The 18,152-nt window shown below is 38.7% G+C and overlaps 2 protein-coding genes across 3 annotated transcripts; one reads left to right on the plus strand and one right to left on the minus strand.

Annotated features, from left to right (window-relative positions):
• Positions 1-4,584: 4,584 nt before the first annotated feature.
• On the minus strand, positions 4,585-7,003 carry pole4 (polymerase (DNA-directed), epsilon 4, accessory subunit). Its single transcript, XM_041039562.1, has 4 exons — positions 6,621-7,003; positions 5,999-6,083; positions 5,470-5,511; positions 4,585-5,183 (listed from the first exon to the last, which is right to left on the minus strand). Exons 1-4 carry the CDS (start codon positions 6,867-6,869, stop codon positions 5,170-5,172), a joined length of 390 nt encoding a protein of 129 aa, XP_040895496.1. The 5' UTR covers positions 6,870-7,003; the 3' UTR covers positions 4,585-5,169.
• A 918-nt stretch (positions 7,004-7,921) lies between these two features.
• LOC121183556 (serine/threonine-protein kinase NIM1) lies at positions 7,922-13,281 on the plus strand. Of its 2 annotated transcripts, XM_041040694.1 has the most exons (5): positions 8,033-8,054; positions 9,991-9,996; positions 10,330-10,632; positions 11,217-11,485; positions 12,236-13,281. In XM_041040694.1, exons 1-5 carry the CDS (start codon positions 8,033-8,035, stop codon positions 12,986-12,988), a joined length of 1,353 nt encoding a protein of 450 aa, XP_040896628.1. In that variant the 3' UTR covers positions 12,989-13,281. The 2 variants fall into 2 exon arrangements, with proteins under 2 accessions (XP_040896627.1, XP_040896628.1); XM_041040693.1 differs by lacking the exon at positions 9,991-9,996 and having other exon boundaries at positions 7,922-8,054.
• Positions 13,282-18,152: the final 4,871 nt, after the last annotated feature.

Raw genomic sequence — 18,152 nt, forward strand, 5'->3', positions numbered from 1 at the left:
AAATTTCAAAAAAGACATGGGAACGCAGGTGTAACCCAGTAGATTCAGTTTTCCTTATTTTGTTAAATATTTACTATTCAATCATAATTTTTTTTTTTTTTTTTTTGCTACGTTCTGGTCCACACAACTATGATTATTTGAAGTTATTTAGTTGATTTATGTGTGTTAAGTTTTTTCTATTGTTACTGGTCCAATCACGCAGTAGTGAAATGCTATAGGAGGACGCAAGCCCCGCCCTCCCTCAGGTAGCAATTGCAGTAGTGAGCGCACCTAAGCAGCGAGAGAAACGCTAAGCGAATGCGTGAGAAGTAATTGTTAAACTCTTGTCAGTTATTGCACATAAATTAGTTTCTCCCATTTAAAAGTATCCGGAAGGGATACTATAAGTGATTTAGACCACCCGGAGCCGGTTGATGTGGGTTTGTTCATGTGACCGTCTTGGTGAGTTATTTTCAGCTAAGCTAATGTAGCTAATGGCGGTAGCCTGTGTCGCTGGGTCGCACTGTGTGCTTGCTAGCTAGCTAATGTGCTACATGCAAAATGCAATAGTTACTGCTGTGCCATGTTAAACGCTCATTATCAGGACGTATATTTCACTGTTGACATGAAAATGAATGTGAACTATAGCTGTATTGCTTATTTCTGTTATTGTGGTATTTTTGAGTAGACTGAATATCATTAGTATCCTGTAAAGCAAGGTTGGTCAAAAACATAGTGTTCAGTAATATGTGTGAGGATAATAATCAAGATTTTAGAGTGTAAAAGAGATCTCATACTGAATTGTATTAAAGTTCATGATGTAAGATGTAACATATCAAAATTAATGGTTAAGATTTGTAACCATAGTTGATGGCTAAAAAGAGGTAGTAATCATAATTTCATGGTTGAAATCTAAAAACAACTCATAATTGTGTCATAGTTTAACATGGATTAAAAAATATTCCATAAAATGGTGTGGGTTGAAGCTGCTGCTCCTTGAATTCCAGAAACTGGAAACTGGATTTTGTCCCTGACGAGAGAGATGGCGAGCCACTGGGCCTGTTCCTTCTTCCTTGCACAAGTTCATCAGTGTGGTAGGATTTTTCGAGACCCCATTCTGATGTTGACTTATTACAAATAATAGGTTGTACCCAAAAGAAGAAAAAAAAAACACAGAAATTTGAACAAACTCATTTACTAGGACGACCAACAGTAACGAATCTTAGACCTTTTATATCTAAAGGATCCAACTGACAAAACTAGACAACCTGTCTGAAAGATGCTGTGCAGAACTATATATTGCTTGGACCAAGAGAAACTGAACTGAACTCTCAGTTTAAATTCTGTTGATATCACAGACTGAGATGATGCTCATAATGTTGGTTTCATAAAAGTGCATTAATTCATGTATTTACTTTTATTAGAGATAGCAGCAGTAGTAGTTTATTTTTTCAACATGACTTACCAAGCTGTCTCACTGAAACTACTCCAGTGGTGCCATAATATAAGCTTACAGAAATGATGAGGGGAAAACTGCTATGAAAGTGTTCCCACAGTTACATAAAAATACATAAATTAACTTCTCATTAGCCCATACATAGGCAGGGCGGTACTGGAACCATTAGTCACCTCTCATACAGGGAAGTATTGCTTTCGACGCTAATGTGTTCCATGTAATGGACACATTTTGTGGGCATAGATCAATATGGGCTTGCCTGAGTTCGTGTGGTTCAACAGATCTTAACAATGAACAAATTATTCTTTGGCTTGTGAAGCACTTGGTGGTGAAACGTATTCAGACAACAAGGCAACAGTATGTCCCGTATAAGCACAGATATTAGAACCCTGGATGTGAAAGTATGCAGTGTGTGCAATGAGGGGTGAGGTAGGGGTAAAAATGTGTATATAGACATGTGTGTATATGGTGGGGGTGGGGTTAACTGTTCAAGAATTTGACCCAAGAAATCAGGTTGGAATCACAGCTGCAAAAACATACCTTCCACATGACTACAGGTCTGCTTGTGAGCCAGATACATTTTCAGCATATCTTTGCAGCAATTAAAATGTCTCCTGTCAAGGTGTGCAGACATGGGAAACTAAAAAATGAAAGCAGAGGCAGTGAATGGTGGGACTGATGGGGGGGGTGACATCTTTTTCTTTGAGAGGGTGAAGACCCTTGAGATGTACAGTTTGTAAGGATGGTATGGCTTCCTGGAGATTTTTGAGGGCTTGGTGAGCTGCTCTGGACATGGAGCCTCTGAGATTTTACTGTACCTGAGTGGGATTTCCAAGAGATAAATTGCAGGGGGTAAATACTTAGTATCAGTGGTGAACTGGGAAAGAACTTCAGCATTCAGCAGGGGCAGGGGGTGTGTTGGGTCTGGTCAGTGAAGGTTGATTACAAATGAACTGAGTACAGTACTATGTTATCATGTATGTACACAAGCCTCATATTTGTAGATTTAAGTGAAATGTCTTAACAACTGTAGGATGTGTTGTTATAAGATTTGGTAGACATTCAGATGCCCCTCAGGATGAATAGTAATAAATTTGGTGATCCCTTATTATCATATTCCTTGTCCCTTTTGTATCTTTTTTAAGGGCTAATTGCTGCAAAACTATAAACATTTCCATCAGCTTCAGCTGTACTTTGTGGTAAATGCTGATTTTCAAATGTTCTGTAATCTGTAAACTAAGATGGCTCATTTGGTCAGAGTTGGGCTAGCTGTTTCGACCTGTTTCCAGTTATTATGCTGAGCTAAGCTAAGTGCCCTCTAACTTTTAGTTTCCCATTTAGAATACAGGCATGAGTGTGGTATTAATCTTCTCACCTTATTCGGCAAGAAAAAAACTAATCGCATTTCCCACTGTGTTCAGAAAAATGCTTTTGACTTCAAACTGAAGGATGCATTTTTTCTATCTGAGAGGATGGAAAAATGGCATCTGACCTGGATCAGGCCAGGTCAGGTGCCATCAGCGCCAGTCAGTCCCAGATTCATTGTTCATGTTCTGCCCTGGACATGGGGAAGTTCTACATTTTCCTTTCACATGAGATTTCCTTAATGGAATGTCTTTATTGACTGTGGAAATAAAATAATGTCCAATTCCTCAACATGTGATTATATTTTATTAGAAAAGAGCAGACCATGTTCCCTCGTGCCAGTCAGGCATTCCTCTGCAGGGAGTTGACTGGTGCTCTTCTGAAACCAAACATCTGTTCTTCTCACAGCTCTGTTTCATTACTCCCAGAAACACTAAACCCAGAAAATCAGCTTAAACACACTCAGGCATTTATTTTGAAAATCTCCACTGCAAAAACTCAAGGGTCTTGACTGTGCCTTGAGTGTGAAACTCAACACTTTGGAAGTGTTTAACAAATGCTGCCAGGAAGAACAACACAAATCTCAGGTCTAGAGAGATTCAGATACATTCCTAATGCAAACTTGAATGTCTATGTGATTTTCTCAGTGTCAACATGTTGAGCAAGAAATTTAACCTCCTCTTTTTAACCATTTGCTTGTATTGTACTGTGTATATGTCCAGAATGTACTGCTGCAGAAGCCAGATGGAGTATTAAAAATGCTTACTACATAACGTTCATGATCTGATCACGTATCCAAGAGATTTACATTTCGTAAAACCGAGAGAATAAAGTGATATACCATGATGTCAAATATGGAAACCATCATGGTAACCATCACCTGAAACGTAAAGTTTTCTGTGCTCCAAAATAGAGCCTGACTTATATTGGTAACCATAGTCAGTCGATAACCAACAAGAAACAATGGTATAGAAATAAATGTGTGTCATTTTGGTGTTACTATATAGTTTGTCCTCCAGTTAGAACTTAATCGTATGCATTTTCCTGCTGTATAATATCTTACTCAGTAGATACCATGGTCACAGTTCTTCAGTATTTCTGGGAACCTTTTCATAATTTTTTTATGTTAGGTATTTAGGTTAAAAAACAAATGTCCACCAATATACTATTATCTGATTTTGTTTTTAAAAGCACAGATATTAAGAGCACTAAATGCTAATTTGTGTCAGTATATTTTCCCTTTGAAAAGCATGTATGTGTCAGTGTCTTTTAGTTTAATTGACGTTAGGCAGTAAATTAATTAAATAGAAGTTTGCTACAATACCATAGCCTGATATCACCACTGAAACAATCAAGATGACTAAAAATGTTAAAAAGAATTCTTGTCAATTTTTCAAAAATAAAATCAGTTTAACCAGGAAAATTCAACCGCTTGAGACAGCATATGATCATCTTTACTACAAGGAGGAAATCCTTTAAATATGTCGACAGGTTAGTACCCCGGACAGTTCCTACATCCCTGGAGGTCCCAGCATCAGCACCATGGACAGTGATCCTATTACACTGCAGAGGGTTATAAATGATCCACCTGAACTGTACAGGAATCTGAGAGGAGGCTACAGTACACAATTTAGTTTCCCAACTGTGAGTGATTTTTGCAGTGAACCTCATTTACAAACATCTCACCTGCCTTTTTTCACACTTGCAAAATGTAGCAAACATAAATCCTTTGCCTCCAGTTACTATTGTTGTTAAGAGGTACTGAAAAATCAAAGAAAAATAAATCCCAATGTGAAAATAATTTTATTTGTCCTAAATTTCAACAACAAGGTCATCAGGGCACCTTGCCTTATTTGATAAAAGTCATTTTGGGGCTAAGAGTGTGCAAAGCATTGTTTTCTTTGTTTTAATGTAATAGTGCACCCATAAGAATCATTTTGCAAAGATGGAAAATCTCAAGCCCTTGTGAACTTGTATTCTGACACTGTTCACACAATATATGACAATATTTATCTTGCAAAACTCAAACTTACCAGTAATTCAGGTTGTGACAAATTGATGAACATGGACTGTTTCATTCTGACAGAAACTGGATGTTTACAACTTAAACTGATCCCATTGTACAGTAGTATTTCACAAATATTTACAAATAATGTACACATCACCACTTTTGTCTTCAAAGGTAAGTATGAAAAATCTTAATGGCACATTGTAGAAAAGCATTTAGAAACATCAAACATGACTTAGAGACAAAGAGTTAGATTTAGAAAAGTACCAGAAAGGTTTCCACAATAAATTGTCCCTGTGATGGAAAGTTTTTTGGATGGTTGCGGAGAATCAATGTTCTGACTGGTCTCTTGAAACAGTCTTTAATCTAGAGTGCCTAGAAAGAAAACAAAGAAGTATTAGTGCAATGTGTACTGGTACCAACTGAAGTCCAGCAAGTCTATTAAATGTGTACACATCTGGATGAGCATGCTGAATGATATGCATTTCAATTACATGCACATGGTACTGGATATTTGGTCACACTATAAAACATAATAAACTTTTTAAAAAAAATTAAAGAAGAAAATCTGAGCTCTAAATCAGATTAGCATGTAACATCAGTGTGAACATAGCTATATTTATACAATGATGATGCCAAGGATCTTGAGGACAAGACTTACCTTCAAGAAATGCAAATTCATCTATAGCCTCTATTGCATTGTCTGAGGAAGGCAAAAGAACAGAGAAGGGAGAGGATTTGATCAAGACAGATGACGAGAAGATACTGATTTATAGGTCTTTTAAGCCTGTATGCAGCCAATCAAATAAAAATCACAGGCTTTGTTAACATACAAGTCAAAAATGTTCACCAGTGCAGCAAGACAATCTAAACCCCTCTACAACAATTAGCATTGTACCAGCTTCAGTGGGAAATAATTGATGTCCTGGTCTGAGTCTATCAGCTGAACAACATCCTAAAACTTTTTCCAGGTTCTCCGGCTTCCTCCCACAATCCCAAAAACATGCACATTAGGTTTATTGGCTACTCTACATTGCCCTTAGATGTGAGTGTGTGCAGGTGTGGTTGTCTGTCTGTGTGTTAGCCCTGTGATCCTGTGACCCTGATGTATCAAGCGGTATAGGAAATGGATGGATGGATAGATCCTGTATGTATCTGCAATGGGTAAAGAATTTCTTTATGCCGCTTACCCAGGTCTTTTCTTTGCAAAGTTTTCCTCTTCCCTTGCTGGGCATACACCAGAGCATCTTTGGCAATCATCTCCACAAACAACTCCTGGAAGACAGAAAAACTTGATTATTCTGTCACCTAAAACTAAAAAGAAAATCAGAGACTAGCAGACACTGTTTTTGCAAAAGTAATAGGAATAGCTGATATTTTGCCAGCAGTATTGATATGTATCTGAGCCCAAATTCACCCAAAGGAAATGTGACCTGATTTTGCACAGTGAATTTCATATTCCAGACTTTTACTTCTTGTTTGTCAAACAACTTACAAAATTCACTTGACTCTTTGTCAGTAATATGTCAGAAAAGAACTAGAGAAGGTTCCCAAAAGTCCACGATAATGTCTTCAAAGTGCTTTGTTTTTTTTTAATGTTGTTGTTTTTTTAAGTTACAGTGGTCTACAGTGGTTTGCAGCTGGTGTGCACAGGTTTGGTGGTGTTTTACTTAACATGTTGATCATATACTATGGAAAAATAATTTTACATAAATCTGTATATAATCTGTAGATAAATGGAGACAGATACTGACTTTCAGTTTTAAATAGTATTTCACAGGCAGAGAGCTGTCCGTGCTGCAAGACATTTACCGTGGCTTTAGCGATGATAAAAACAGACTCCTGGCTGGCGAGGGACACGTCTGGGTCTGTCTTCATCAGCGCCTTAATACGGGCCAGCGGGAGTTTGGACAGTCGGCTGTGGCTCACGGCGGCAGCGGGGCCTGTCTGCTGCTGGCTGCTCTCCTCCTCCGCCTCGGCCCCGCGGCTCTCCTCCTCGCTCCCACACCGGTCAGGGTCGAGCTCTGTGGGTGTGACAGGCGTTGCCACTGTTGTCGCCATTTTCTGTTTTTCTCTTTCTTTTAAACAAATGTTTTATTTAAAGAAAAAACACACAAATAACTACCGTTTTCTAGCTACATGTCGCACATGAGAACAACATCGCCAGCAGCGCGCCAGCATGTGTTTCCGGCCTTTCGCTGAGGAGCCTGCCTTGATTTGTCAGCCACGTACAACGACGCCCCGCCTCTTCCTCTCCCGCCAACTAATCTTCGTCGGCGATTGGACAGATTGCGAATCAGGACTTGGCTATTGGCTGGAGTTTAACGCCAATCAAGGTACGTTTCCGCCCAGGAGAGTGGAAATGTCAAAATATTGGTGACAAATATTGGTGATAATTTCAATTACTTTGAAAACTGTATAGTGGATAAGAATTTTATCTATCACCACATTAAGTTTAAATAGCATGATTTTGAACACACAGGTTCTTGTTTACACATGGAGCAACATTATTCTTCACATGGAGTTGTCTTACTGGACAATCAGAAAACCTCCATGGAAATGTTGAAGCTGATGGTAAGCTTGCCATTAATATTTTCTGTCTGTCACTTGGTGGTGGCCAGGTGACGTATGATGGGTTTAAGAGTTTTTTCACTGCTTGCTGTGATTGGAAAAGGCACTGTCGAGGGATGTGGGAGTGATCCAGAATAGTAAAACTGAAGGTCATAAAACCAAAACAGTGAGTTGAAAGATGCTAAAATGCTGCATGATGCTGAAGGGAGCTGCTTCGTCATATACTGAGAGTCTCACCTATTTAAACTGTAAAATAAAGAGGCAAAAACCTGAACTGTTTGTTAAACCTATAAGATTATTGAGGGAAAGGACCTCTTTACCTCTTTAAAAAAAAAAAATTAATATCAGCTTTCAGGAGAGTTCCCTTTATTTGCTTTATGCCTTTGCTTTTTGCCTAATGTTTATTGTTTAATTCCTTGTAACACATGTTGCTGTGCTTTGAGTTTTATCATCAGTAAAACTACGAGGTGGTGTCGTCAGTTTATTCCATAAGTGTGTATGCAGCATTTCCATAATTTCTGTCTGTGTCAGAAGACCTAATGAGCAGGTCCACTAATACACCACGCTAATAGGATTGTGAGGAGGGATTTAGTCCTCTGAAGCTCCATTCACATGTTCAGTCACAGTCAGGTGTTAAAGTCTGAGGAACGGACATGAAGGACCCGCAGCTCCCAGGTAAAATTGGCTCTTTAATACTGTTTTTTTTTTTTTTGTTTGTTTTTTTGTTTTTTTGTTTTGTTTTTAATATATTTCTGCCTCTGCAGAAAGGTCTATGTTGTTTAAAATTTGAATTTCCTTCTCGTGAGACACCCTTCATAGAGGATTTCTAAATTATAACTAATAGCTTTATTAATTAATTATTAACTAATGCTATATAGATCAGTTATAGACCATCAAGAAAACAAGGAGGATTGAATTCATATTAATCCCTTTTGCTGGTGTTTGTCCTTCACTATAACACGTGCTATGTATTTTTATCTCTTTAAATCAACTGTAAGATGGATTACAGTAAAAGCCCTCCATTAATGACATGTATAAATACAGACTTGATATCTTATTATTGAGCATGAGTATTTTTTATGGATTACCAACATTTATAACATTATTCCTATTGACAGCTTCTACCCTAAATCTAAAGCGTTCGTAAATGTTTTATTAACCATTAACCAAAACCAATACTTTCTATTTTTTAACCCTTACAAGGGCTGTCTTATTAGAGATATTTTTAATGATATATTTTTTAGCTTGTTTAAATTTCAAAATCACTACTGAATACACTTCTTTTCTCATTTATGAATAATTAATTAATTTAAAACATTTTAGAGTTGTTTGCACGATAATTACATTACTACATTTGATAAATATGAAAGGCAAGTCAGTTTCAAGTAAAATAAATGTGCTTTAAAAAGAATACATCAACAAGTAATGTGAATAGACGAGTACAATAAATAGAATAAAAGAAAGTTAGAAATCAAGAAGAAAAAAGGGGAAAATGTTTAGTTTCTTACTTTTTAATAGTTTTTTTTTTTTTAACACCAATTTCAAACTGGCCTAAGTGTTACATTTAAACATTTGCCTTTCTTGATGAGTGCCAGTGGTTTCTATTTGTACATCAAGAACCCTAATTTGGCAGCTCTGTTAATTCATGTTCTGCCAGTCCAGCTAGCACCTGTTAGTACAGTATAAATAGCCTTCTACACTCAGAAGTGACCCACTAATACTGTATCTAAAATAAGCAAGTAATCCTGGGCACTTTGAGAACTGAGCCTACGATCTTCTAAATTTAAACCACAATGATAAAGAGGAGCCACAGTATCATTATACTTCAAATTTACAGCTCATTACGTCAGTTTAAGTTTAAGAATCATCAAAGTTGTTGATAATTGGCTGCTTTATTTAATTCTTTAACCTATTCTTCACATGTGCTGAGAAGTTATATGTACTCTGTAAAACGCACACACAGCAAGCCGTCATGGATCAACAGTCTGATATCTGCCCCTGTTGTTCATTGCTCTTTGTGTATTGCTGGAACCATAAAACAAAGGTTTCCCCTAAATCAAAAGGAACAAGGTGTAAGGTTTAGTTATATAAAAGAGAGGGAAAGTACTGTCCTGCTTGGGGAAAATTGAATAGTTTGGCTAGTCTCTAGAAGAAATGTGCTGAGAACCATGAACTGTGTCCAAAGAATATGACTTAGGTTCCCAGAACAGAAAGAAACAGGAAAGGTCGACACATCCTGCTTTTGTCCATCATACAAAAAATGAAAACATACATTTTCAAATTGATTTAACACAGCCCAAGGATACATCCGCATCTGTCTAGACCTGCAAAACTAATCAGACTCTAGTCATAACACACACACCACAACAGTTTAGAGGTTGTAAGTCTTTGTCAAGTGCAATACAAAACATAGAGCAAGCTTTGCATTCTGAGAACAGATTTAATGGCAGCTCATTCACAAATCTTATCTTAAAATCTACATAATCATTTATTGTTTGCCTCCATCTCAAACACCATGTGTATCATTTTCACCAACAGACACCAACAGCTTACAAGTGAACATGCAGGTTAAGGCTGATGTAAAAGAGATCAGACGTTTTGCCTCATTGAGGACAAAGTGAGTCCCCATGGAGGTCAATCTCATTATCAATGTGGAACATACATGGAACAGTCCCACTACTTCTCTGCACATTGACTTCTGTAAGAATTGAGCAGTCTAATACTGATGATAGAGCAAATAAATACTAGAACATAAGAGTTTGTATTAAAGAATTCCTCAATAAATGTGATTTCAGCTCTGCCTATTATTAAAATGTCCTAATATTTCTTCTGTTTCACACAACAGTGTTGCTGCTTTATTTCTACAGGCCTCTGAAAAGAAACTTGAATGGCGGCACTGATATTATATATATATACTGACATTTCTTTGTTTATTGAATTTCTTTCCAAGCCATCAAATTGCGACTATGGCCGAAGCAGAAAGCAAGCAAAAAATCCATAGATGAGGCTCAGAAGGTGGAGAAGACAGCCAAGCCACTGACCTCTGCTGCCATGTGTGCCTTACCACAGCTGCCCGAAGCAGAGCGAATGAGGCAGTCACCTTTTGAAAGGGTTGTCTATGATATGGCCCACAACGAAAAGATCATAAACGACCTGATGCTAGGTCGAAGGGTTGGCTTTTATGAGCTGCGTGGAGAGATCGGGCAGGGCAACTTCTCGACTGTCAGGCTGGGTATTCATGCCTTGACGAAAGGTAGGGAACCAAGAGTTATTTAAGTTTCTGTTAATATTTCTGGTCTGAAAGTGATTCATGTTTTCTGGTTTATACTTAGCTTGAATAACATTCCCTTCTTACTGGTCTGGGCAGCCCACACTGGACATCCTCTGACTTTGAGGGGACAGTAGTTGTAAACAAACAATATTAAAATATTGTCAGTAATGTTCATGTCAGTAGACATGATCCCCTGAATAAGACTTTCAGATCACCCTAGATTTCCCCAGACCCCTGCAGCGAATGTATTTTCTGTTGAAAAGCCATTATGAAAATTACACCCTTATTTATGTGTGCTCTCTGAACCCAAGGAGGGTTCTTGACTCTCAACCACATTTTTGTCATACCTCAGAATAATACTGCAACAATCTTCCAATTAAAATAGTTTCCAAGTAAATTCTTTTAGCTTTCTTCTCATATGTAGGAGTGGCATCCATCTCCCAATTTTCTTGTGTTTTTAAATATCTCAAGCATGTCTCTGCCCTTATTTTGACCTTTCACTTCATATACCCTCTTTAAATCCATCACTGACATCCAAGCCTCACCCTCTTCCTCTTCTGTCTCAGAGAGAGTAGCTGTCAAAGTCATGGACAAGCTGCGTCGGGAGAAGAAGAGCCAGCCTTTGATCTCCTCAGAAATCAGCTGCATGGAGAAACTGTGCCACCCCAACATAGTGCGTCTTTACGAGGTACTTGAGACCAGCCGGAAATTGTATCTGGTGATGGAGTATGGCAGCGGTGGAGACCTGTTCTCCCGAATCACCACCAGGGGGAAGCTAAACGACCTGGAAACGAAGCTGGTTTTTGCACAAGTCATCTCTGCTGTTAAACACATGGTGAGCTTCAGTGTCACTGTTAATCATCATCTGCTGAACAGTATGAATCTGTACACAGTCTGTCTATAGATTTTTTTTTTTTTAGTTCTTCAACTTTATAAGAGCTGAATTTCAGATAAAGTTGTTATTGCAAATCAATATCTCAAAGTTGTAAAATTGCTTTAAAGGTGCAATCTGTAAATGTTTTGACCATTCTAATTTGAGGTAGGCTATGTTCACATACACACATTTTGAAGTTTGGGTGATATTTGTGACTTTATGGCAAAATAGATATGGCCTATACTTTGGCCTCATGCTTTTTTTCTTCTGGGCCAGTATACGCCTGGTTCCCCTGCTAACATCTGGCTCATATACACCATGACTGTCAGATGATACGTCCACATCTGGACCAATTCTGGCACAAGCACAGAAAGTCTTCCGACTGTCAGCAAACACTGGAGGATAACTGAGGATATCAGCCCACATGTGATAGTATATGGGCCAGATTCAAACTCAAACATAAGAATTTCATTTTGCTATCTGGGTGGTGGAAGAAGTGCTCAGATCCTTACACCTCAGAAAGACATACGAGTACAACAATGTACTTCATCAAACAGCTACTCATCTGAAACATGGGTCACAACTAGACACTTGTTATTGTAGTTCAATTTTTTTCAGAGATTATTAACCCTTTCTTTCCCTAAAAGTAGACAGAAGATGTCAGAACAGAATCAATACTGATTTTTAAAAATCTTTTTTGTGATATTTCAGCATGACAACAACATTGTCCACAGAGACCTGAAGGCAGAAAACATCTTCTACACCACCAGCTACTGCATCAAGGTTGGCGATTTTGGCTTCAGCACTGAGAGTAGCTCTGAGGAGCTGCTCACTAATTTCTGTGGCTCTCCACCTTATGCTGCTCCTGAACTTTTTAAGGAAAAAGGCTATATTGGACGCTATTCTGATATTTGGGCTTTAGGTATTCTCCTGTACTTCATCGTTACGGCCACTATGCCCTTTTATGGGGACAACCTGGGAAGGCTGAAACGCTGCATCCTGCAGGGGGCTTACAGTATCCCTTCTTATGTGCCCGATCCCTGCCAGCTGGTCATTAAGGGCATGCTGCGGCCTGTGCCTAGCGATCGCTCCTCTCTCGCACAGATTACAACCAGTACCTGGCTGAGAGGGATTGAGTACCCTCATCCGTATGTCTTGTTGCCCACATCACCGGCCCACTTTGCCCAGGCCAGCCAGGCTCTGTGTGTGGAGGAGCAGGAGGTGAAGAGTTTGCTGTCAGATCTAGGTATAGTGACAGTCCACTTCCAAAATAATCCCTGTTCAGACTGTAGGAGCCCTTTGACGGGGACCTACCGGATCCTTCTTCATCGGGTCCAGAAGAGAAGGTCAGTGGAAGCTGTGGGTTATTCAGCGCTTCACCCTGATGATTACAGGAGCCCTAAGATGTGGTCTGCAGCATCTGTGGACAAACACACTCCTTCTGCTGTCTGTGCTATACTGTGATGAAAAATAACTGGACTGCTTTAGTTGTAGCTACACAAGCACAGGTAAATGCATGTTTCCCCATTTGCTAGTAAAGCTGAGGTGTTCACTGGACTGAAATGGTATGCACACAGAGCTTGAGGTCAAAGTGGGAGGGTTCTTCTGCACCACTGTTTAAGTAAATTATAGCTCACAGACTAGGGCACCTCTCTTAAGTAATTAGCCATGGCTTTCTGTTCTGATTATATCACCAACAACAGGCTTACTGACGCAAAACATTCATCAGTCACTGTATGGCTATTAGCATCTTTCAATCCGTCTTAGAGCATAAATCTACAGAACATCTAATCCAAGGCCACAGGTAATCCCAATAAGGAAGACACTGAGAACATGCTTGGTCAAACAGAAATGAAACCTGAGAGACCACAACAATATACAAAATATAAAACCAGTCTTTAGCCGAGTTAAATGTTTTGTGTGTGTGTGTGTGTGTGTGTGTGTTTTAAGCACAATAACTGATGCATAAAATGCCTTCATTTAATGTAGATATTTATTTAAAAACTATCTAAAAACTATCTTAAGTTTTGCACGATTTTAATCTCATTTTGTTAACATCTATGTTGAGCCTATGTTAAGGCAAGAGTTTCATAAATGCTTCATGGATTCTGGCCTGAAATTAAAGCAACTCTGTGCTAATAATTATAGTAATGAGTAAGACCAGTTTCATTAATCATAATAAAAGTATTTTCAAACAACAATTTTAAACTATTTCCCTCCAGCAGGTGGCATGTTATTACAAGATATTTTAATAGTCTTTTTCTGCTGCATGCAAGACTCCAGCTAAGATTTTAGCCATTCACAAAGGGATTTCTACAGGCATGTTGAAGGATTCCTTGCTTCCTTTTCAGCCCCGAAGTTTGGCTCTTGAGCCAGAGTGCAGAGATTTTGGAGCCATTCCAAGCACTTTCGGTAAAAGAGCTGATGATAAAATACGATCAGTTTGTGCGTCTGTGAGTTCTACATAATTATGAAATATTAAGCTGTGTATTTCCTTTGAGGCCGAGGCATTTCATTTCATTCCAGTCTGTGAAATTAAACCTTGAAAACCTCTGGCTCTTTATCCACATAATGTTCTTTCACTTCCACTTCACCCCTCACATGTGACTACCCCTCGAGTTTACAACAGTCTCTGCAAGCCAGATCCCACTCTCTACCTGTTACTGTCACCTAGCAATTTAGTGCCAAATCTGCCAGTGTCTGCATGCCCCCTTCTGTGTTTCTTTTGAGTAGCTGGCTCTGTCATAAGCTTCATATTTGCAATAAAATGTAACCCCTAGTCCTGTTCAAACAGAAATTCATATACACTGTGTGGGCAGGCACAGACAAAAACAGATTATTGCCAGGAAAGAGTCTTGACTTGCTGTTTATTTAGGCATCTTGCTCTTGCTCAATATCACTGGTGTGAAAATCCTTGTAAGCATTTCAACTTGCGCAATATTTCGACAGCGGGATGATCTTTTAAACTGAATGCACACATCTGTGTCTGTATTCTGAATAATGTTCACTGTGGTTTTGAAGTGTAAGTAAAACAATTAATTTCAAAAGGGAGTTGATGCATCGAGGGAAAGACAGTAAGTTGTTCAGACCAAAGTAAATAATTTACCTTTAGGTGATCAAAAGTGGATGACAATGTCAATCAAGTTCCTTCAGCACCTTTGCCCAAACACTTAAAGCCTCAAACAAAAACAGTGGATTTCAAAATTCTTCTGTTGTCTAATTACAACACATATATATGCCAAAAAAGATATTAAAATTTGGCCCTTTTATTTAGTCACACACCTCAACCTGAATAAAAATAGTGAGCGCTGAGTAAAATAATTACTCACCTAAAAACTTCTTTATCCTCTGTTACATTCATAAAAACTATATTATTTCTATATCCTTTCCTTTCCTCTGGGATTACCATTACCAGCCAAGATATCAGCCGCAAAAGCAAGTCAGCATTTGTTAGTAATTGCATTTGGCAGTGAAAAAGGAGCCTTGAGCTCTGGATGTGTGACAAATCAGGTCGTAAAACAGGGTCCAAATGGTTGCGTAAGAGTAACCACCGTATTGCCGTATTGAGAAATGCACTTTTATATAATATACAGACAGGTGACAAATTAACGGAAAAACCAAAAAAAATGTCTTAGTAAGGTGTTGGGCTACCATGTGCCACCAGAACAGCTTCAGTGTGCCTTGGCATGTATTCTTCAAGTTTCTGGAATCTGCTGAAGGGATCAAACACCATTCATGGACCCAAAATGCCCATCACAGCATAACACAGCCACCGGATCCCCTAACTGCAAGGGTCAAGCGGTCAGGGCTGTACATTTCTCTTGTATGCCACACATGCACTTGTCAACTTGACAACTCACCTGACCTATCATTCCCTTTCCACCTGTGTACCACGGCCTCAGTGCCTACGGTTTTTGCTTTACTGAACCCCCTGAAGAGGGGTTCAGTAATTGTCCACGGACTGTTGTTGCAGACACAATGTGATCACGTCCTCCATTGACACTCTGGTTTTCCTAATATAATATCTATATAATATCTATGTATAATATCTTTCTCTGGGTTTCTTAATTAAGTGAACATATGTTCACTCAATTAAGTCTACCACCCTGCTTACCTTCTTGAATAATAGCACCAGTGGATTAATGGTGCTGCAAAGAGTTTCACTTTTCTTCACTAAGATGTTGATTTAAGCTTGATAGCATCAAGAACTGAGCCAGTAACTTTAGTCCTTTATTTTCATTTATCTACGCATGACCAGCTGTTTTAGTCTGTATTGTTCGCAATAAGTAGCTGCTGATGCTAGAAGCCCCTTATGTGCAACGTTCCATGGACAGCAAGAAATTAAACGCAGATTTAGTCAAAGCGTGATCTAGCATGTCTCTGTGAATAATAACTCTGGCATATTGAAATACAGGTGAATAAAGAAGGTTGTGAGAAAGAGAGAAATAGCTTCAGGGCTTCCTACAGTTCTTTATCTTTTCCACACTGACTGGGTACTTATTCTCCCACCAATGATCTGAATCAAAAAGAGGGTCAACTCTGCCATGCTGGTAACGGTCCGGTTTCTCCTTTTTACGATAATCCAACACAAGGCACTCCCACATTAAATGTAACTCACTTTCTCAATGATCAGATTGGCACAGTGTACAGTCTGGAGACTTGTTGTACTTTCCTGTAATCCATCTTAGGTAGCTATGGTCAGTGTCTGAGATTTCTAATTCTCCTCCTAAATGGGGTGGTAAAGGTTTGGTAACAAGCTAATGTGGCAGGCTGATTATCTTGCTGTGTCCTAAATCCATCCTAAATATTAATTCTAAGCAAATTTTAGCGTTTTCATATTGGAAAAGTTATACATAAAAGGCCAATCTGCACTCTAAAAATGCTGGATTTTCCCCATTGCTTGTAAATGCAATGTACAAAGGTAATGGAAGAGTTTCCCACAGCTGGAAGACATTAAAAGTGAAGTAAACTGGGACACATTTTAAACATAAAGTAGCTGTGCTTTGGTTTCTTACAATTTTTGCATTTTATTAACAGTATTAGCTATTTAGCTGAGAAACAGGAAACGTGAAGAGAAACCTAAGAGGTTGACGTGCAACAGACAATTGATGTTTGGATTTGCACCAAGAACATTGTGGAACATGTCTTTGGCGCCAGGCCCCCATCATGCTCTATTCTGTTGGTGACGTTTGAAGACATTTCACAATCCATCCATTCAGTTCTGTGAAAGGAGTGACATCTTGCATGAGTGATAAAATATTTGCAAGACTTGAACACAATCCCACAGGCATCAAGGCTGGATTAGCAGCTGGGAAAAATGTGCAACTGCCCAGAAACCCCAGGCCTGAGGTTCACTTTGTTTCAATAGGATCATTTACAAAAGTATAATAATTCAGCTGGGTCCAGCATTATTATATGGGGATTGGTTCACAAGTGCCCATATGTACATTGCTGTAATCATTCCTCCTGTTCATATCAGACATGAAGAGATCCCTTGCTCTGTAATTTTCACACCAAAGTTACTGTGTATATGAGGGTTTTCTAAACATGGGTAAACCCACAAAAAGACAATTTACTCCTTTCCCATTGTCAGTAGGACGAGTTTGCCTTTCTGTTATTTTTTCCTTGTGTGTAACGTTTCAAAAATTGGGTGGGTACACAGTAGAAAGTAGCACAGAGGTCAGTGGCTATGTTAAGACTACTTTTTAATATCTTTTGCTTTTATTCTATACTGGCTGTTATTCCCACGGACTATAAAAAACAATATGTCTTCTTTTCTATTTATGTGCAGACGACTCTTACTTCGAAGCACGTCATAGCATCACACTGGGAAAAGGGGGTAAAATTAGCTGGAGCAAAGAAATACCCTTGTCAACTGCAGAGTCATTTCACCTGGGAATGAATTCCGATTGTGCCCTTTCCCACAGAAGACAAAAGCCAGATGTTAGTGGGTGTTAGTGGGTTTTTGTCTGTTGTGAAAGGGGGTTTAGTGATTTTGGACAGAATCCACAGTCCTGCAAGCACACATCGAAAAGTTAATCTGAAGCTAATGTAAGGCTTCAGCAGTCTGAAGGACAAAAAGATACTCACTTTATTAGAGCAACTGATGTTGAATGAAACCACGTAATAACTTCATATAAACTTGTATATTTCTCCACAGAATGATGGCTGTGGATTTTGTCTGCTGTGGCTTACACTGGAGGAGGACTTCTTCCTGCAAACAAAACCTGCTTTGAGGTACATATGAAAATCTGACTGGATTTAAAACATACTTGAAAAATTCTGCACCTACACTTTAATCCAGCTGCAATGGACTGGATAGCTGAGAATCCAGCAGATTTTTAACTTTTAAATCAATGTTTTACCATCAGCATTACCATCAAAGCAATGGAAACCAGCTTTACAGCAGATCAGTGAGTTGGAAACCATATGTTCCAGAGTGCCAGGCTTTGCAGCGCTGAAATCTTGATAATGTTATTAATTATTGGCTCAACCTGATGCCAAATCTATACTGAGTGAGAGATTACTTGAATAAAGCTAAGCCTGCTTTGTTTCATTAGTATCCAATAAAAATGTCATTATTTGTTTTACCCTGGAAAATCAACCATGGAATGACCAAATCAGGACA

The sequence above is a fragment of the Toxotes jaculatrix genome, chromosome 6 (genome assembly GCF_017976425.1).
Source record: "Toxotes jaculatrix isolate fToxJac2 chromosome 6, fToxJac2.pri, whole genome shotgun sequence".
NCBI classification, from domain to species: Eukaryota; Metazoa; Chordata; class Actinopteri; family Toxotidae; genus Toxotes; species Toxotes jaculatrix.

Excerpts from the sequence above, each read along its gene's own strand:
- pole4 (XM_041039562.1), bottom strand. The coding sequence starts at position 6,869 with ATGGCGACAACAGTGGCAACGCCTGTCACACCCACAGAGCTCGACCCT. Across the intron at positions 6,084-6,620 it reads TTATCATCGCTAAAGCCACG|GAGTTGTTTGTGGAGATGAT; the intron begins GTAAATGTCTTG and ends TCTGTCTTCCAG. Across the intron at positions 5,512-5,998 it reads TTTGCAAAGAAAAGACCTGG|ACAATGCAATAGAGGCTATA; the intron begins GTAAGCGGCATA and ends TGCCTTCCTCAG.
- LOC121183556 (XM_041040694.1), top strand. The coding sequence starts at position 8,033 with ATGAAGGACCCGCAGCTCCCAG. Across the intron at positions 10,633-11,216 it reads TATTCATGCCTTGACGAAAG|AGAGAGTAGCTGTCAAAGTC; the intron begins GTAGGGAACCAA and ends CTTCTGTCTCAG. Across the intron at positions 11,486-12,235 it reads TCTCTGCTGTTAAACACATG|CATGACAACAACATTGTCCA; the intron begins GTGAGCTTCAGT and ends GTGATATTTCAG.